General features: G+C 50.6%; 1 protein-coding gene and 1 pseudogene across 5 annotated transcripts; both read left to right on the top strand.

Annotated features, from left to right (window-relative positions):
• LOC101440304 (butyrophilin subfamily 3 member A3-like) lies at nt 1–1058 on the top strand (annotated as a pseudogene).
• A 4841-nt stretch (nt 1059–5899) lies between these two features.
• Nucleotides 5900–15549, top strand: LOC101439435 (butyrophilin subfamily 2 member A2-like). Of its 5 annotated transcripts, XR_011647071.1 has the most exons (5): nt 5900–7215; nt 11997–12278; nt 13259–13438; nt 13950–13976; nt 14904–15549. XR_011647071.1 is itself a non-coding variant. In XM_058285364.2 (4 exons), the coding sequence occupies exons 1-3, from the start codon at nt 6909–6911 to the stop codon at nt 13393–13395; spliced, it is 726 nt and encodes a 241-aa protein (XP_058141347.1). In that variant the 5' UTR covers nt 5900–6908; the 3' UTR covers nt 13396–13438; nt 13950–15549. The 5 variants fall into 5 exon arrangements, 4 of the variants coding, with proteins under 4 accessions (XP_058141347.1, XP_071067110.1, XP_071067111.1 ...); XM_058285364.2 differs by having other exon boundaries at nt 13950–15549; XM_071211009.1 differs by lacking the exons at nt 13950–13976; nt 14904–15549 and adding an exon at nt 12920–13053 and having other exon boundaries at nt 13259–13673.
• Nucleotides 15550–16718: the final 1169 nt, after the last annotated feature.

Raw genomic sequence — 16718 nt, 5'->3', positions numbered from 1 at the left:
ATGGCAGAGCTGTGGCTAAAAGCACAGGTGGGCAGAGCCGGCTGGGGGACGGGAAGCAGGAGAGTGGAAGAAGGGCTCCGTGCTGCCACCTGAGCCCCCGCCAGGTCAGAAAGGCCTGCGTGGCATCTCACCACCACCCCTTCCCCACGCACACTGGACCCCTGTGCTTTCTCTCTGGGGGTTGTGGGGAGGGTCACTTTCAGGGCAGGCTGGGGACCCCAGGCTCTGGACTCGGGCCCTGGAGGCTCTGAGGTCCAGGCAGACGGGCTGACCCCACGGGCCACCCTCCATCCCCTGCAGGGGACGTGGTCCTGGACCCCGCCATGGCGAACCCCATCCCTGGTGGCCTCCGCAGACTGGAGGAGCCTGCGGCGGGCAGAGGCGTGGCGGGATCTGCGCGACCACCCCGAGCGACTCGCCTGGCATTACTGCGCGCTGGGCAGCGAGAGCGTCACGGCGGGGAGACGTTCCTGGGAGGTGGAGTTGGGGACAGAAAGGAGTGGCACGGCGGGGTGTGCAGCGACGATGTGGAGAGGAAGTGCTGGGTTAAGATGACCCCCGAGAACGATGCTGGACCATGGGGCTGAGCGCCGGGAACGACTACCGTACCCTCACCCAGCCGCGGACCAAGCTGCCCGTGGCCGCGCCCCCCAGACGGGGGGGTGTGTTCCTGGACCACGAGACAGGTGAGGTGTCCTCCTACGACGCCCTGACGGCTCCCACCTCTGCACCTTCCCGCACACCTCCTCCTCGGGCCCCTGTGGACGGTTTTCCGAATTTTGACGCTGGAGCCCACCGCCCTGACCGTTTGTCCGGCGCCGAGACGAGAGCAGGGGTCCCTGGTCCCTGATCTGGGGCCTGACCGTGCCCTGGAGCGCCCAGGGACCCTGGACTCGGCTCGCGAGAACGGGGACCCTCAGGCCGAGGTGAGGTCCCTGCTTCTCCCTGAGCAGCCTGGAGCCCAGGACGCCCGCCCCGCCCACCTTAAGTCGCTGTGTCACGCGGGTTCCAAGCTCCTGCTCCCAGTACTTCAGCTACGCCACGGAACGACTCTGTGACTTTGGTACCCCTTTATTATCCTCTTTTTTAATTTTTAATGAATATGGAATAGTCTCCATTTATTAGGCCTTAGATTTCTTTTGGCAACGTTGTATAGTGTTCTGTGTACAAGTCCTTTACTTAATTATTTATCTTTATTTTTAGTACATGTTTTTTTATTAGAGAAGTTGTGAGTTTACAAAGCAATCATGCTTCACCTATAGGATTCCCATAAGGTTCCCCACGAGCCATATCTTGCATTGTTGTGCAACATTTTTTATAATCGTTAAAACAGCATTCTGATACTACTAACAATAGTCCATAAATTATCTTAGGTGTATTTTTCCCATAAACCACCCTGCTTATCCTCTTTATACAGATGAAGAAAACTGGGCTGCAGAAAAACAAATGAACTTTTCAAAAGTGGCAGAGCTGGGATTGGAATAACAGCCTCATTGGCCGAGAACTTGAAATGGGCTGTTGCCGTGCTAAGTACTTTAACTGTGTTCCACTCGTTCACCACTCACGGCACCCCTGGGAGATGGCCTCGTTTTGTGGGTGCAGAAACAGAGCAGAGTTAAGTCACCTGAGAGGCTGGCAGGGCCCCGCCTCCACCCTGGCCACGCACCTGTCCTTCCTTTGCAGCTCGATTGTCGGCTTGGGGAAGGGCACGACGTGCAGCCAGGAGGTAGGGAGATGTTTGTGGGTGGCTGTGGAGGCGGCACCCCACTTGGTGCCCTCCATCCCGTTGTCAGAGTGTTAGGTCCAGCACTCCACTGGACTGCTCTGCGGGGTGTCTCGGTCCCCAGAATGACCTGGAGGGGACTAGAAGCCAGGCTCAGCTGACAACAGGGCACAGGTGTGCCCACCCCATCAATGCGGTGCAGGATTGTGGAGCCAGAACCAATTCTTCCTCCTTTCAAGACCCTGGGAAGCCTACCAGTCACCCAGAGATGGTGAAATGAGAATCTGAGAGGAAGGCAGCTGCATGAATTTCGGGGATATTTTTTATCACTAAATGTGATAAATCTTAGAGGATCAGCTATCTCTGGGAAAGGGGTATTTTCCTCTCCCATCACTGACTGATGTAGCTGATGTTCCTTGCAGCAGATGTGCTGAAGAAAACGACTGTTCATTATCATCACCTTTAGCACCCACCACAGTTTCCTGTCTACCTCGTGCGTGACTGTCATGTTACATTGGGTAAATAAATTTGTTAACAGTCCTCACTGTTCAACTGAGTTTTTCCTCGACTCTGATGAGCTCCCACAGTCTACTCCCGACAGTTAGTTTCATTGCAACATTTCCAGAAAAGCTTCTTTGTATTAGTTTTCTATTGCTGCCGTGGCCAGTGACCACACATTTAGCACCTTAAAACCATGCAGAATGACCATTTCACCGTTTTGTGGGCCTGAAGTGTGACACAGTCTCGCTGGACTAAGCCAGGTGTCGGGGCCTGGGGGCAGGCTCCGTTTCCTTGCTCCTTGGGGCTGTTGGCAGAATTCAGCTCCTGGGGCTGCAGGACGGAGCCTGCCTCGTCCTTGGTGGGATGTGAGGACTGCTCACTGCTTCTCGGTGCTTCCCGCCTTCCCCGGCGTGGCCCTTGCTCCACCTTCAGAGCCCGCAGTGGCAGGTCGAGTCCCTCTCGGGCTCTGATTCTCCACCAGCTTTTCCGTCTTCCTCTTTCATTTCTAAGCATGTATGTGATTAGGTTGGCCCACCTGGGGAATCCAGGATCCTCTTCCTGTTTCAGGGCCCATAACCTTCATTCCATCTGTCAGGCCCTTTTGTCATGACAGTAGCAGGTTGCAGAGGTTCCAGCGTGGACATGTGGGGCAGGGGTGGGGTAGGGTGGTCATCAGGTGTCATAAGACACGGCCGCCTCTCTCACCTGGAGGGACGGGCCTCCACCCTGTATGGCTGCTGTGGAGACCGAGGGCCCCTGTGGCTGGAGGGTTCCCGTGAATCTCAATGAGGCGACTCTTAGAAATTTTATCTGTAGCCCTTCATTCACTTCTTCTAACCAAGGGTTCATGTCAGTGCACGCCTCCAGAAATTAACCTTCTCACGACCGAATATCACGTGTGCTAAAATTTCTACGTAGCAGCATCTCTTAGTTTGGTCCTCCCAAAAGCTGACCCTGAGCTAAGGACTTTGGTGCAGGTGTCTATTTGGGAGCGCATTCCAAGAAGTTAGGAAATAAAAGACCAAAAAGCCAATTATTATTATTTATTATTTACTTTTTTACAGATTTATTTATTTATTTAATTTCCCCCCACTCCCCCGGTTGTCTGTTCTCTGTGTCTATTTGCTGCGTCTTGTTTCTTTGTCTGCTTCTGTTGTCGTCAGTGGCACGGGAAGTGTGGGCGGCGCCATTCCTGGGCAGGCTGCTCTTTCCTTTCACGCTGGGCGGCTTTCCTCACGGGCACACTCCTTGCGCGTGGGGCTCTCCTATGCGGGGGACACCCCTGCGTGGCACAGCACACCTTGCACACATCAGCACTCCAAAAAGCCAATTAAGAGAAAACAAGCATCAAGTGTGTTATCAGAGGAGGCAGCTGGTTCCTCATAGGCCACCTGGTGGGCAGTGGGCCTCCTGCTCAGAGCACACAAGCTCACCTGGCCTGGATGCAGGGAGCTGGCTGGGGGCTCACACCTGGCTACATGAGCTGCTTCTGGCACAAGCTGCTCCAGAACCCAGACCTTATTTTCTTCAGGCTGGAGTCGGGGCCAGCTAGGCTCTTAGACCCTTACAGCCTCTTCTCCAGTCCCTGCCAAGAGCTACCCAGCTCCAGGCGGGAGCACCCAGATGGCCCAGCCCTTAGGACATTGCTCTCAGCAGCTGCTCAGCTCAGAACCCACTTTTATCATAAACCAGAAGCCTGGGGGGTGGATAAGGCTGCTGCATGAGAAGAGATGGCTCAGGGGTCAGCCGGGGCCTTCTTTAGCTCATCAAAATCTCCCTTTGGAGAGCACAGACAACCTGCCCTGGTAACTAACTCTGGGTGGTCCATTTGACGACCTCCTCCTGCCCAAGAGCGCCTGAGGTTCTTGGTCTGATCCTGCTGCCATCTGGGTCTTGCTCTTGGGGAAGGGCCTCACACTGAGCTTGCTTTTCCGGGCATGCATCGAAAGGAAGTCAGCTGTGCGCAGAGCAGAGGGCTAGGCCCTTTATGGGAGAGAGAAATCAGAAAGCGCCTGCCCTGAGGAGCAGATAATTAAGCTACCAGGAAGAAACGACTGGGACCCAGATAACAAGAATCCAGGGCAGAAGCAAAACCCTTGGGTGTCAGCGCAGGTGGAGAATGCTCCAGGCTGGGAGCACCCAGAAGGACTTCTTGGAGAAGGTGACATGAAGGCTGGCCAGGATTTCAAGAGGCAGAGTGGAGGGAGTGATTCAGGGGAAGAGAGTGGCTTGGGAAGCCGAGTCCTAGCCCCAGAGTGCAGTAGGGGGGTATCAGGCAACTGCAGAGCCATTGGAGCATTTAACTGCAAAGTTTTAAATTGACTCAGAAGGGACCCACGTGGTACCTGATGACAATGTTTAGACCTGTGCCTCGGGAAGGTAATTCTTGATGACCTCTATACAATGGTGGCATGAGGTCTGCGGGCTGTGCATGGGGTGTGGGGAGCTTGACCAGTCAGAACATCTACCACCCCCCTTCTCTTCTAGAATGCCAGCCCCTGGAGGGAAAGGGGGGTTGCCTCTTCATTGGCAAAAACATCTCTCACTAAACAGCTTCTGAATGAATGACAAGGTAAGGAATGCATGAAAGCTGCAGCTGCTGCTCCCACTGGTCTCCAGCCACCCCCTCTCCAGCCTTTCCAGTAGGGCTACGGGCCCCACACCCAAGCCTGAGCAACTGGAGCAAGAGTCCTCTGGCTTTGCAAAGTGGGTTGCTTATGTCCCTGCCGTCACCCACTGTCTCGTCTGCAGCTGGTAAAACAATACCATACAGTGGGTTGGCTTAAATGATCCATGGGTTGGAGACTAGACATCCAAAATCGAAGCTTTGTTTTTGGTGACCGTGGTGAGGGGTGGGCCCTTGGCCTCTGCCACATGCAATGCACCTGGCAGTGTCCTCTCTTCCGCCTTCCCTCCACTTCCAGGCTTTCTGCTCCTCTTGCCTTTCTCCCTGTGGCATCTCTGTAAGGTCCCTAGGTAATAGGATAAAGACCCCTGCTGATTCATTTGCCACACCTTAACTATAAATGACTTTGGCCAAAGGTCGTACTTAGAACAGGCTCACACCCACAGGAAATGCAGGAGTGTTGGAACGTTTGCCCAGGGTACACAATCCTTCGAAGCTTCCACCCCAACTGCCACCCCACAACCATCCACAACCATCCACAACGCACAGCCTATACACAGAGGCCTCCTTCAGCAGCACTGCCTAGGTTCGTGGGGAAGCCCAAGATTTGGGGGGAAATATAATTGTAAAGTATCTTACTTCTCAGAAAGAAAACAAAAAAGAAATTAGAAACCCGGTTAGTTGCAAAAGGCGTTTAATTCCCAGCCTGGGTCTGTGTATCCTGCCCAGTAACTGGTGAGACGGGAAGCCCCCAGGGCCCCAGGGTCTGGAAGGCAGCCCGGGCTCAGGGCGGGATCCATGGCTTTGAACCTTGGACTTGGCTGCCCCTGAGCTGACACAGCCCGGGTCCACACAGGTCAGGACGCCACCCCCAGCGGGAGGCTAAGGCGTTTCTTCTCTGCTGTTGGGGACAGCTGGTTCTCTGGTTGTGACTGTGTCCAAGAGTGTCTTGGAGAGCCTGGGGGTGATGGGAAGCTCGTCCTTTAGGGTCCCAGGGGAGACACCTGGAGAGGAGCCCTGCGCGGTAAGGGGGCTGAGCTCCGGGTGGGGCATGAATGCAGGCGGCTGTGCAGGGAAGGCGGGGTCAGGGCCTGGGCTCCCCCGGCCTGGCTGGGGGGCGAGGGCAAGGGGCATGGAGGGCAGGAAGCCTCCTGGGTCCACCTGGGGGGGAGGGGGCACGAGGGTCCTGGTGTGTGTTCTGGAAGGTCTGATGACTCATCTCTCTGGAGGTACCTGACCCGGGAGAAGAAGGGCAGACATGGCGCTGATGCTCCCAGGGGACCCAGGTCCGGGGCTGATGGGGCCAGCCGCTTCCCTGCGCGTCTCCCCACAGGGAGGCCTTCTCTTCCTCCTCTTCCTCAGCGCCTTTGGCCAGCTCTCAGGTAGGGGTTCATGCCACTTGCTCCTTCCCAGAAAGGAAAAGCTGCACTCAGGCCCCAAAGCAGAGGAGCCCGGGCCCATCCACTCCTTACGGGCATCTTCCTTGAGTGTCCACCAGCTCTGCCCCCTAGAAATAGAGTGACAGGCCCAGATGCCAGCCTCCTGTGTAATTGTAAATTCTGAAGTAAGGCACCGCCTTCAGAAAAGTAAACACATGAAATAAATCGTAATGGCATATTTGATTTAGCCCGACATATGCAAAGCATTTTTATTGGATCGTTGGATTAATGTAAGAAATTTTCAATTAGATTTTTCTTTAAATATACTAAGCCTTTAAAATCCTATGTTTATGTTACATATCACTACTTTTCAATTCTGAGGAGCTAGTGGCCTCATACGTCAAAGCTCAGGCTTCCACTACCTTCCAGGCACTGGCCTGGGGAGTCGAGGAAAAGCCCACTGTGGGCACAGGTCCCCACTCATGGGCATCACAACCCCACCCAGAGGGGCCCCTAGGACCGTAGCCCAGGGCACCCATTCGACCCCAGAGAGAAGCCGTGGCCCCTGCACTGGCAGCCCTTCCCCCCGCAGTTCTGGCGGCTGAGGCCCCTCTCTGGTCCCACCCCCTCGTGAACAGCGCAGTTCACCGTCCTGGGGCCTCCCGAGCCCGTGCTGGCCATGGTGGGAGAGAGCAGCATGTTGCACTGCCACCTGTCCCCCGAGAAGAGCGCCGAGGCCATGGAGGTGCGCTGGTTCCGCACCCACTTCTCCCCCGCCGTGCTGGTGTACAGGGACGGGCAGGAGCGGCCGGAGGAGCAGATGCAGCAGTACCACGGAAGGACGAGCCTCGAGGGCGCGGGCCTGGGCCGGGGGCACGCGGCGCTGGTCATCCACAACGTCACCGCCCACGAGGACGGCAACTACCGCTGTTACTTCCAAGAAGGCACGTCCTACGACGAGGCCATCGTGCGCCTCGAGGTGGCAGGTAGGTGGCCTTGCGCAGTGGGACTCCTGGGGAAAGGGCTCCCTGCTCACCCCACTGCAGACCAGCGGTTTTTGCTGGAATCCCCGCTGCTCGCCTGTGCTCCTGGGAGCAGGTTTGCCTGCCAGGCCGCGGGCGTCACAGCTTGAGGAGCTCACACGGAACTGGCTGTGGCCTGCAGCAGGGGGGAATGTTCAGTCCCACAGATGGGTCTGTTTACTCTTTTTCCTTGTTATTAGAGCCACATATATACATAATTCAAAATTTCCCATTTTACCACTTTCAAGTGTACAATTCAGTGTTGTTAATTATGCTCACAGTATTGTGCTACCGTGACCAACATCCATTACACGTTCTCACCTCCTCAAGCAGAAACTCTGCACCCACTGAGCAATAACTCCCCATTCCACATGTCCACACACACACAGACCCTGGACCCCTACTGACCTGTCATCTGTCTGTCTCTGAATTTGCTCTCCCAGCTTCAAATCAGTTTCATGCTGTTGTAGGGAAGTGGGGTGTGCGCAGTATTGAAGGCCAGGACAGGAGAACTCTGAGAAGGAAGTTGGTTTATTTTGACTGGCCGGACTCAGCAGACTCTTGCCCTAATAAAAACCGAGCCCCGAATAGCATTTTTCAGGCTCTTTTATACAGAGGTTTAAGGTTAGGGAAACAAAGGGTGATGGTATGCAAACAGACCTTTGGTTAGTTTCTTCAGTGTTTGAGCTGAGTATCAGATAGGTTATTTCCTCCAGGGAAGTTACATATTCCCCACATTCCAAGCCAGCTTGGATTTAGCATATCTTCCACAGCTTGGATTTAGCATATCTTCCACAGCTGGGATTTAGCATATCTTCCACATTCCATCTGGATGCAACCTTGAATATACCTTCAGTCTTACATCCATTCTGAACATTCAAAGACTGTAGGGCCTATATTACTTTTGTGGACATTTTGGGGACTAGGTACACTTGGAAACAATTTTGAATTTACGCACAGGCTATATCAATACCTTCTTAAAGATCTTTAAGGACCTTTCTCAGTAACATGTTTTAGAATTAGATGTTTTTATTGTGAACTATAAAACACCTACAGAAAATGTAATAAAACATTAATGTTTGGCTTACTGAATAATTATAATCAAGGAACCATTACTCCCATCAACAAAACAGGGCCTTCTCCCGTCCCTTCTCAGTCACAGCCCCTTTCCTCCCATCTCAAAGGTAAACTCTGTCCTGACTTCTAAAGAGATATTCCCTTGCTTTTCTCTATAGATGTACCCCCAAAATTTAATCTTTGAAAATATGTAGTTAAGTTTGCCTCTTTTTGAATTTTATTTACATGGAGTCACACAGTATATTTTCTACCTGTCTTCTTTTCACCCTCCATTTTGTATTTGAGATTTATTAGTGTGCTTGTGTGTAGCTGTAGTTTCTTGATTTTTAATTGCTACTCAATTTTCCATTGTGCAACTGTGCCACAGTGTATTCATCCATTCTGCGCTTGAGGATCTTTTAAGTTGGTTCCAGCTTTGTGCTATCATAAAAAAGGATGCTAAGAATATTCCTTTATAATTCGCATGGCACCCAGGTCAGCATGTTTTCATTAGGTACAGAGCGACACCTCTCTGTCTGGGAAGAAGTACTCATCTAACCATGTGCCTGGTGAACTGAACATTTTTGGTAGGCATCACTAAAAAGGTACTTTTCATAGTATATACATACTTTTATAGTGGTTGTTGCTACACACACTTTTAAGAGCATTATAGCCCAAGCCACAATCAGAACCAATCAGATTTAACACCAGCAATTATTCCTCACTCCATATCCAACATCTAGCAAATAGCTTGACTACCAGTAGGTACGTGGCAAAGTTGTTAAACGAATGAGCGAAAAACATGAATGGCTGATATCAAAATTTTAGAGAGGGAAAAATTTGTCTTTGGGGTTCTTCTTATCATAGACACTCCTGAATTCAATCAGCAAATACTTAACAAGTGTCTCCTATATTTGAGACATTCTTCTAGAAACCTGCAAACAAAATGTAGGAAAACTGCTGCCCTCATTGAGCTCACGTTCTGGAGGGAGCACAGAGTGATAAGTGAAATAAGTAGGTAAAATTCATAATATGGCAGATGGTGATGGGTTCTATAGAAAAAATAAAGCAGGGAACAGGGGTAGGGAGTGCTGGGCAGGGAGGACATTGTAATAATAAATAGGATGGTCAAGACCCCAATGGCTTCACTGGAAAGGTGGAATTGAACAAAGACCTAGAAGGAAGTAAGGGAGTGAGCCGCGCACCTGCGGGGCTCAGTGGGCGGTGGAGGCTTGGGGAGGGTGTGCCTTTCCCAGAAGGTCCCGTCTTTGTTACTCAGAAGGGCAACCTTGCTCCTGACTGATACAGAATGGAGGAGGGTTTCTGGGCCTTGCCTGTCTTTGTTTTTTTTTTTAAGATTTATTTATTTATTTATTTCTCTCCCCTTAACCCCCTCCTCCCCCCGTCCCCACAGTTGTCTGCTCTCTGTGTCCATTCTGGGTGTGTTCTTCTGTGACCGCTTCTATCCTTATCAGCGTCACCGGGAATCAGTGTTTCTTTTTACTGTGTCATCTTGTGGCAGTTCTCCGTGTGTGTGGTGCCATTCCTGGGCCGACTGCTCTTTCTTTCGCACTGGGTGGCTCTCATTATGGCACGCACTCCCTGTGTGTGGTTACACCTGGCTTCGTAGCAAATATAACTCTTCTTCTATTCTTTTCTTGCAAATATAACTGCTCTGTCCTGCCCTTGCTGAATTGAATAGTTGTAGAAATTTTTGTGTTTTTGGTCAGTTGGTTGATTGTTTGGCTGGTTTTGCCCCTAAGTCTATTATCTCTTGCTTGCCTCCTTGAACAAGGCTGAATGTTGTGTAGAAACATTTTTTCTCATTTGTTATTTTGCATTTTATTCCATTGCAGAGTTTCTGTGTGAGCAGTTAAATATCCAACTAGGTTTTTCTCTCTATTTCTTAGAAAAAAAATGGAGTGAGCAGCAAGAACTGTTAAGTGATTGCTTTGATCTCCTGTCTTTGCTATCATTTGTTGGGGCAGGCTTGAAAAAGGAACTACTCAAAAGAGGTTTGGATGACCAGGACCATGTTTTTGCAGCCCTTCATGACCTGTTATTCACTTTTATTGAAGATCCTTTTAAAGATAGAATATAGTTAGGAAGAGTCTGGATTCACAAGATTTTTTCAGCTAATTTTTAAGTTAATTAATTTGTAGTCTGGGTGTTTTTTTTTTTTTAATTTTTTATTAGGGCAATTGTAGGTTTATAGAAAAATCATGGAGAAAATAGAGCTCCCATGTTCCTAACCAACACCGTTCACACACACACACACACAGTTTTCCTATTACACTTTGCGTTAGTGTAGTACCTTTGTTCCAATTGATGAAAGGATATTATTATCATTCTACTAGTAACTATACTCCATAGTTTACTTTAGGGTTCACTTTTTGTGTTGTTCCATTCTATGAGTTTTTATATTTTTATTCTATTAACACAAATACAACCTAAAAGTTAACCATTTTAACCATTTTGAAGCATACAATTCAGGAGTGTTAATTGCATGTATGCTGTTGTACTACCTCGTCACCATTTTTCACCAAAACTTTTCCATCATCCCAAACAGAAACTCTACCAATTAATCATTAACTGCCCATTCCCCACTCCCACCCGGGAGCCTGTTAACCTGTATTCCGATGCTGCGAATTTGCACATTCTAATTATTTCATGTGAATAAGCTCTTACAATAGTTGTCCTTTCTGTCTGGCTCATTTCAGTCAACATGATGTCTTCAGGGTTCATCTGTGCTGCGTCATGTAGCAGAACTTCTTTCCTCTTTGCAGGGCTGGAAAATCCCATTGTCTGCATATACCCCATTTTCCTTAGGGATTCTTAGGGTTTTTGATGATGTTGTTCTGATGACAGTCTTCGAGGATGCAGTATTTTATTTTTAGGACCCCAGGACATCCAGATCTTTCCAGTAAGTGGATGTTGTGTAGGACGATAAAAAAAATTGCCTAATTGAGCCTCTGGTGGAGAAACGTCTCTGCACTGGGCTAAGTGTTGGCTCAGCAGGCCAGCTCTGTCCATTCTCCTGAAAGAACAGCCGCAGATAGCTGCGGTGCTGTGAAGCCCTGAGCCAGGAGATGGAGCGGGGTCTTCCGGTCAGAAAGGGTCTCAGGGTTCTGCTGGCCGGGAGCTTTCAGTCCTTGTATTATTCTAGAGCTTGAGGAAGCCAAGGCTACTGAGTTTTCCCAGGAGCCGAAAGTGAAATGCTTTTTCAGGTCTGAATGGACATACTCACCTAGAAGTGAGAAAACTAGAGCCCCTGATGGGATGAACCAGGCAAAAAGCCCGTGTCAGGAGACCAAGAAAGTGTGATGTGTGGAAGTGTGATGGAGAAGGACTACCATGCAGTGCTCGTCCCTGGCCTTGGAGATCTCACAGCTTCTTTGACATTTTGCTCTCCTGGGATTGTCCTGGCCTCAGGGTTCTTGCTTCCTTCCTTTTTCCTTCCTTACTTTCTCCCTGTCTCCTCCATCCCACCCTGCCTCCCTCCTTGCCTTCCTCCCCTTCTTCCTCTGCAGAGGTTAGGCACATAGGGCCATACAATCCAGGTTCACTGGAGCCACCGCCTGGCTCTCCCTCCTCCCCTTGGCTCTCCCTCCTCCCCGTGGCTCTCCCCCTTAGAGTGGAGCTTCCAGGACACCCCTGCCTTTTCACCTGAGCCCTGTCTCCCTCCCCAGGCCTGGGCTCCAAGCCCCTCGTGGAGATGAAGGGCCAGGAGGATGGGGGCATCCGGCTGGAGTGCACATCTGCCGGCTGGTACCCGCAGCCCCACGCGGTGTGGAGGGACCCCTACGGTGAGGTCGTGCCCGCCCTGGAGGAGGCTTACACTGCTGGCAGCGATGGCCTCTTCACCGTCGCCTTGGCCGTGATCATCAGAGACGACTCTGTGAGAAACATGTTCTGCTCCATCAACAACACCCGGCTCAGCCAGGAGGTGGAAGCAGGAATATTCATTCCAGGTGAGCTCCCTGCTCTCTGGAGACTCATCATGGGGAGCCAGGACCCTCAGGAAACAGGCTGGAGCCCTGAGAGGGGGTGGGGTGGGTTCCTGGACCCCAAAGAGCTCGGGGCTGCAGCCAGAGCTCAGGCTGCTCCCTTTGCCAGAAAGGGTGATCAAGTATTCTAAAAACCCATGAGAGGTGCCTCTTCACTGTGGGTAAGTCTGACAATTTTTCTCATGACTGGCCTTGTCTTGTGACAATTATTTAAGATTTAAGAACCATTGTAATAAATGCTGGTTGGTCTGGGTGGCTGCTGAATCCTCAAGGATTTCCCAAGGGACAGAGCTGGGGAAAGTCCCTATCTGCAGACACTCATTTACTCATTCAACAAATACTTAGAAAGCATCTCTTATGCTCGAGGCCTTGTTCTAGAAACCGAGGCTAAACCAGAGATCCCTGCCGTCATGGAACTCACATTCTGGAGAGATGCAGAGCAATAAATGTAATAATTAAGTAAAAGTGTATTATACCAGAAGGTCATAAGAACTATTGGAAAAGTAAAGTGGAGGAGGGGTAGGGGCCCCCAGGGAAGTGGGGGCGTTTTAATTATAGCTTGGATGGTCAGGAAAGAACACGTTCTCCCTGCTCCGTGAGCACAGGATGTGGAAGTGAAGGGCAGAAGCAGGAGGGCATCGCACTACTGCAGGCAAGACGTGACGGTGGCTTGTCCCAGGGTGGTGTCCGTGAGGATGTGGCAGCGCTGCTCAGCTTATTCCCGTGGCCGCACCCCATAGTGAGTTCGGGTATTTCTGCTTTTCTGGCTCCTGCACCCCAGGCCTGGCCATCATTGTGGGGTGAGCCAGTGCAGGCCATGAGTCTCTTTCTCTTTCTGGGGGAGAAGGCAGCAGACCGGGGACCCGAGGTGCTCTTTAGACGTGCCCTGAGGGCTGTGCTCTCCCATGGCTCTGGATAAGCGGCCTTCCCGGCTCCCCTTGCAGAATCCTTCATGCCCAGCACATCGCCCTGGATGGTGGCTCTGGCCGTCATCCTGCCCACCCTGATCCTCCTCATGAACGGGGGCGTCTGTCTCGTGAAGAAACTCCAAAAGGAAAAAGAGGTTCTGGCAGTGGAGTAAGAGTTTGAAAGGAAGAAACTGTGGGAAGAACGTCTAAAAGAAGGTAAACTTTAAGAGGGTGGTTCACAGCCATACAGATGGTGCAATTCAGACAGGCAGGAGCACAGGGACAGAGAGGGCAGCAAAGAGAGGCAGCAGCATGGGCTTGGCACTGTCATATACCAGTAATTAACCCACGGGCACTGGCTTTGCACGTCCTGCAAACGCCGCCTTCGTTCTCTGGCCGCACGCAGCACTGCTGTGTGGTGAAGGAGCGCTGGTAATTCCAGCCTCCTGGTCATCGTCCTTCCTGGACTCTTGCCACATGTTTAGGCATGGGGGGGGGGGTGCGGGTAGGGGGCTGTTCCTAAAGGGCCCATCCTCCATCATTTATACAAACCTAAGTCTCCTGGTTCTTCTACGGAGGACGGAGGACGTTCGTTTATTTCTGTTTCCTTTTCAGAGCAACTTCAAGAAGAATTGCATAAGTTTAGCATTTTCTGAACCACTCCCTGAATATTGTCTTCTGCTTGGTTAGCCATTATCTTCTGATGTCCCCCTCTGTCCCTTTACAGGGTGGAGAAGAACCCTCCTACATGCAGGTGAGCACCTCTGACCTTCCCTCAGATCCCAACTTTCCTCCCACCCACCAGCCATCAGCACACGTTAAAGAGGATCCAAGACTGGCTGGGGGGCCACAGAGAGCAGTTCCCATCTGTAGCAGTCAGGGTTCTCCAGAGAAGTAGAAACACACACATTAAGAGATCTATTATAGGAACTGGCTCATGTGACTGCAAGTTCTGGTAAGTCCAAATTCCATAGGAGATACCAGGAGCTGGAAATTCCAAAAAGGTGATTAGGAAATCTGGCCAGTCCCTACGCTATTGTGCAGCCCTAAGGTGGAAACTCCAATAAAGCTGAAGTTGCATTCCCCAAGGGAAGCTGGTTGTCTAAAGTAGAGGCAGAAATTCAGAAATTCATGTTTTAAATTTCTGACATCCTAAGTTCTGAGGTTTAAGATTTCCATCTGATTGGATGAGGAGAGGCTCCACATTTTATTGAGGCCAATCTAATTTGTCGATTGTTGATGTAATCAGCTGTAGATGTAATCAACTGATTATAGGTGCAAATCCATCTATGATGCAGGCCCTTCTTCCTCCTGGGGTCCCATGACAGCCCCCTCGCCATGTGCCCCGTGTTCATGGAGGCACAGAGGTGACGGTGCCCGAGGCCTGGTGCTGCACAGAGCGGGGGCCCGCTGCAGCCACTAGGGCCACGGTCCCGGACTCTCTGGACTCCGGTGGCATCTTGCCCCTGGCCACATGGGCCCCTCTCCTTGGTGGCATCAGGGAACCCCGCCTGGGAGGCCCTCTGACACTCACGCCAGGCCCCTGCTGAGCCGCCCCCTCATCTCACAGTTGCTTTCCCATGGCAGGGGCCACTAGCAGGGAGGCTGGTGCTGCCACGTGGGAAAGGCAAGGGGGACAGTGCATGGAGGTGCCTGCGGGAACCCACTGCTTTCTCTTTAGGGTGAGGCGTTCAGCACGGTGAAGCTCGAGTGCGCACTGGTGCCGTGGACTGCGGATGCGAGGGGAGGGCTGGAGCAGCAGGCCCCAGGGGAGGGGGCCACCAGGGAGCCAGAGAGCCGGGAGGGGCCACAGCTGTGAGGGTGGTCACACTGTGGTCCTTGGAGCTGGTGGCCCATCCCCACCCAGCTCCAGATTTCCAGACCACACAGTAAAGCTTCCCAGGCCTAGAACTGGTGGGAAAAGGATGAAGGCGGCACCCACGTGTGGATCTGGCCTGGCTCAGGGTCCCTGTAGCACACCAGGGGCCAGCCTCAGCCATTAGGCGTGGCTTCAGGTCAAGGCCCCAGCTAAGGAGGTGAGTTACTGAGCCAAGCTGGCCACAGGGGCCATGCTTGGTGGAGAGGGCAACAGTTTCAAGCTTTTATTTTTTAAATGAGGTGTGGGGGATTGAACCCAGGACCTCATAGGAGGTCAACCACTGAGCTACATCTTTTCACCAGTTTCAAGCATTTGAAACTTAAAAATTATTGTAGACTCCAAAGAGTTTTTGTGCGTTTGGGGTATGTCTGTCAATATTACTGATTGAATCTGAGAAAGTTTGAAAAATGTATTAATTTATATTGAGATCATAATAAAGCATAATAAAACAACATGTTTATGAAAACAACTTATTTCCAAAGCAAACTAAATTTTAATGAGAAGTGTGGCAAAGCTACTATCTATCTTAACAGAAAAGCTGGATTCTCATCCCTCCTTCTACATTCCATCTGTGATGATATCAGGTCATGGAGGCTCTAGAAAACTTCACTGTATGCACGTGAGAAAATGAAAATGGCAAATAATGTGTTAGTATCATTATGGAAATAGTTTTGACCTTGTGTTTCCCCAAACACATATCAGGGAGTCCCATGTGTCCCCACACCGTATTTTGAGAATTGAGATAAAGGATCCTGGAATTGAATTGACAGGTAACATGATGGATTCAATGGCAATGCTAGGATTTTAGATACTTTAGGATCCAACTTTAAAATTGGGTAGGAAAAATGTTTTTTAAAAGCCCAAAATTTCAGCCGTGCAATCACAAATGGAAACAGTCTTGAAAGATTTGGGATCATATGCAAATGGCTGATTTGGTAAGACAGCAGATGATGGGTTGTTTATGGGTATGTGTGTTTTGGCTTATTTTTGGTAGGACAATAATATTATTTGAACTGTTCTAACTAAAGGCACTAGACCGAGCAGTAATTGTGCCATCTCCTTGTCAAAGCCTCTTTCTACCACTTCGAACCAAAGGGATCTGTCCCATCTCCAGAGCTCCCAGTCTAGAGCACCGGTCACACTGTTCCCACTGGCTGCAGGAGTGCCCCGCCCTTGTGCCCACCAGCTCCTGCCCTATCTCAAAGGCCGCCTCAAGTGTAAGCTCCTCCTTTAGGAGACGTTCCAGGGCCTGTGTTTATCAGGATGGCATCTTCTGTATTCTTTGCTCAAGTGTGTGAAGCTCTTTTTTTTTTTTAGGAGGTACTGGGAATTGAATCGGGAACCTTGTACATGGGAAGTAGTCACTCAAACACTGAGCTGCACCTGCTCCACCAAGTTCCAATTTATTTTTTAATTTTTAATTTTTCCCACACCAGTGTTTCTCCCCTGCCATAGCTGATATCCTCAGTGATCCAAAACTTCTTAAAAAATGAAGCCTATTATTTTGCCAAATTCAATTAGCAGGAAAATGAAATAGTAATGATAGGTTTCAAGATTAGAAATAGAATACATACTGTTTTAGAAAAACTGAAATAAAGTAAAAATTAAATTGGGGTA

Source organism: Dasypus novemcinctus, chromosome 22, assembly GCF_030445035.2.
Source record: "Dasypus novemcinctus isolate mDasNov1 chromosome 22, mDasNov1.1.hap2, whole genome shotgun sequence".
Taxonomy (NCBI): Eukaryota; Metazoa; Chordata; class Mammalia; order Cingulata; family Dasypodidae; genus Dasypus; species Dasypus novemcinctus.
The sequence above is the reverse complement of the archived record's forward strand: the minus strand, read 5'-3'. Positions and strand labels throughout refer to the sequence as shown.

Excerpts from the sequence above, each read along its gene's own strand:
- LOC101439435 (XM_058285363.2), top strand. The coding sequence starts at position 6,909 with ATGGTGGGAGAGAGCAGCATGTTGCACTGCCACCTGTCCCCCGAGAAG. Across the intron at positions 7,216-11,996 it reads CGTGCGCCTCGAGGTGGCAG|GCCTGGGCTCCAAGCCCCTC; the intron begins GTAGGTGGCCTT and ends CTCCCTCCCCAG. Across the intron at positions 12,279-12,919 it reads AGCAGGAATATTCATTCCAG|GATGTGGAAGTGAAGGGCAG; the intron begins GTGAGCTCCCTG and ends CCGTGAGCACAG.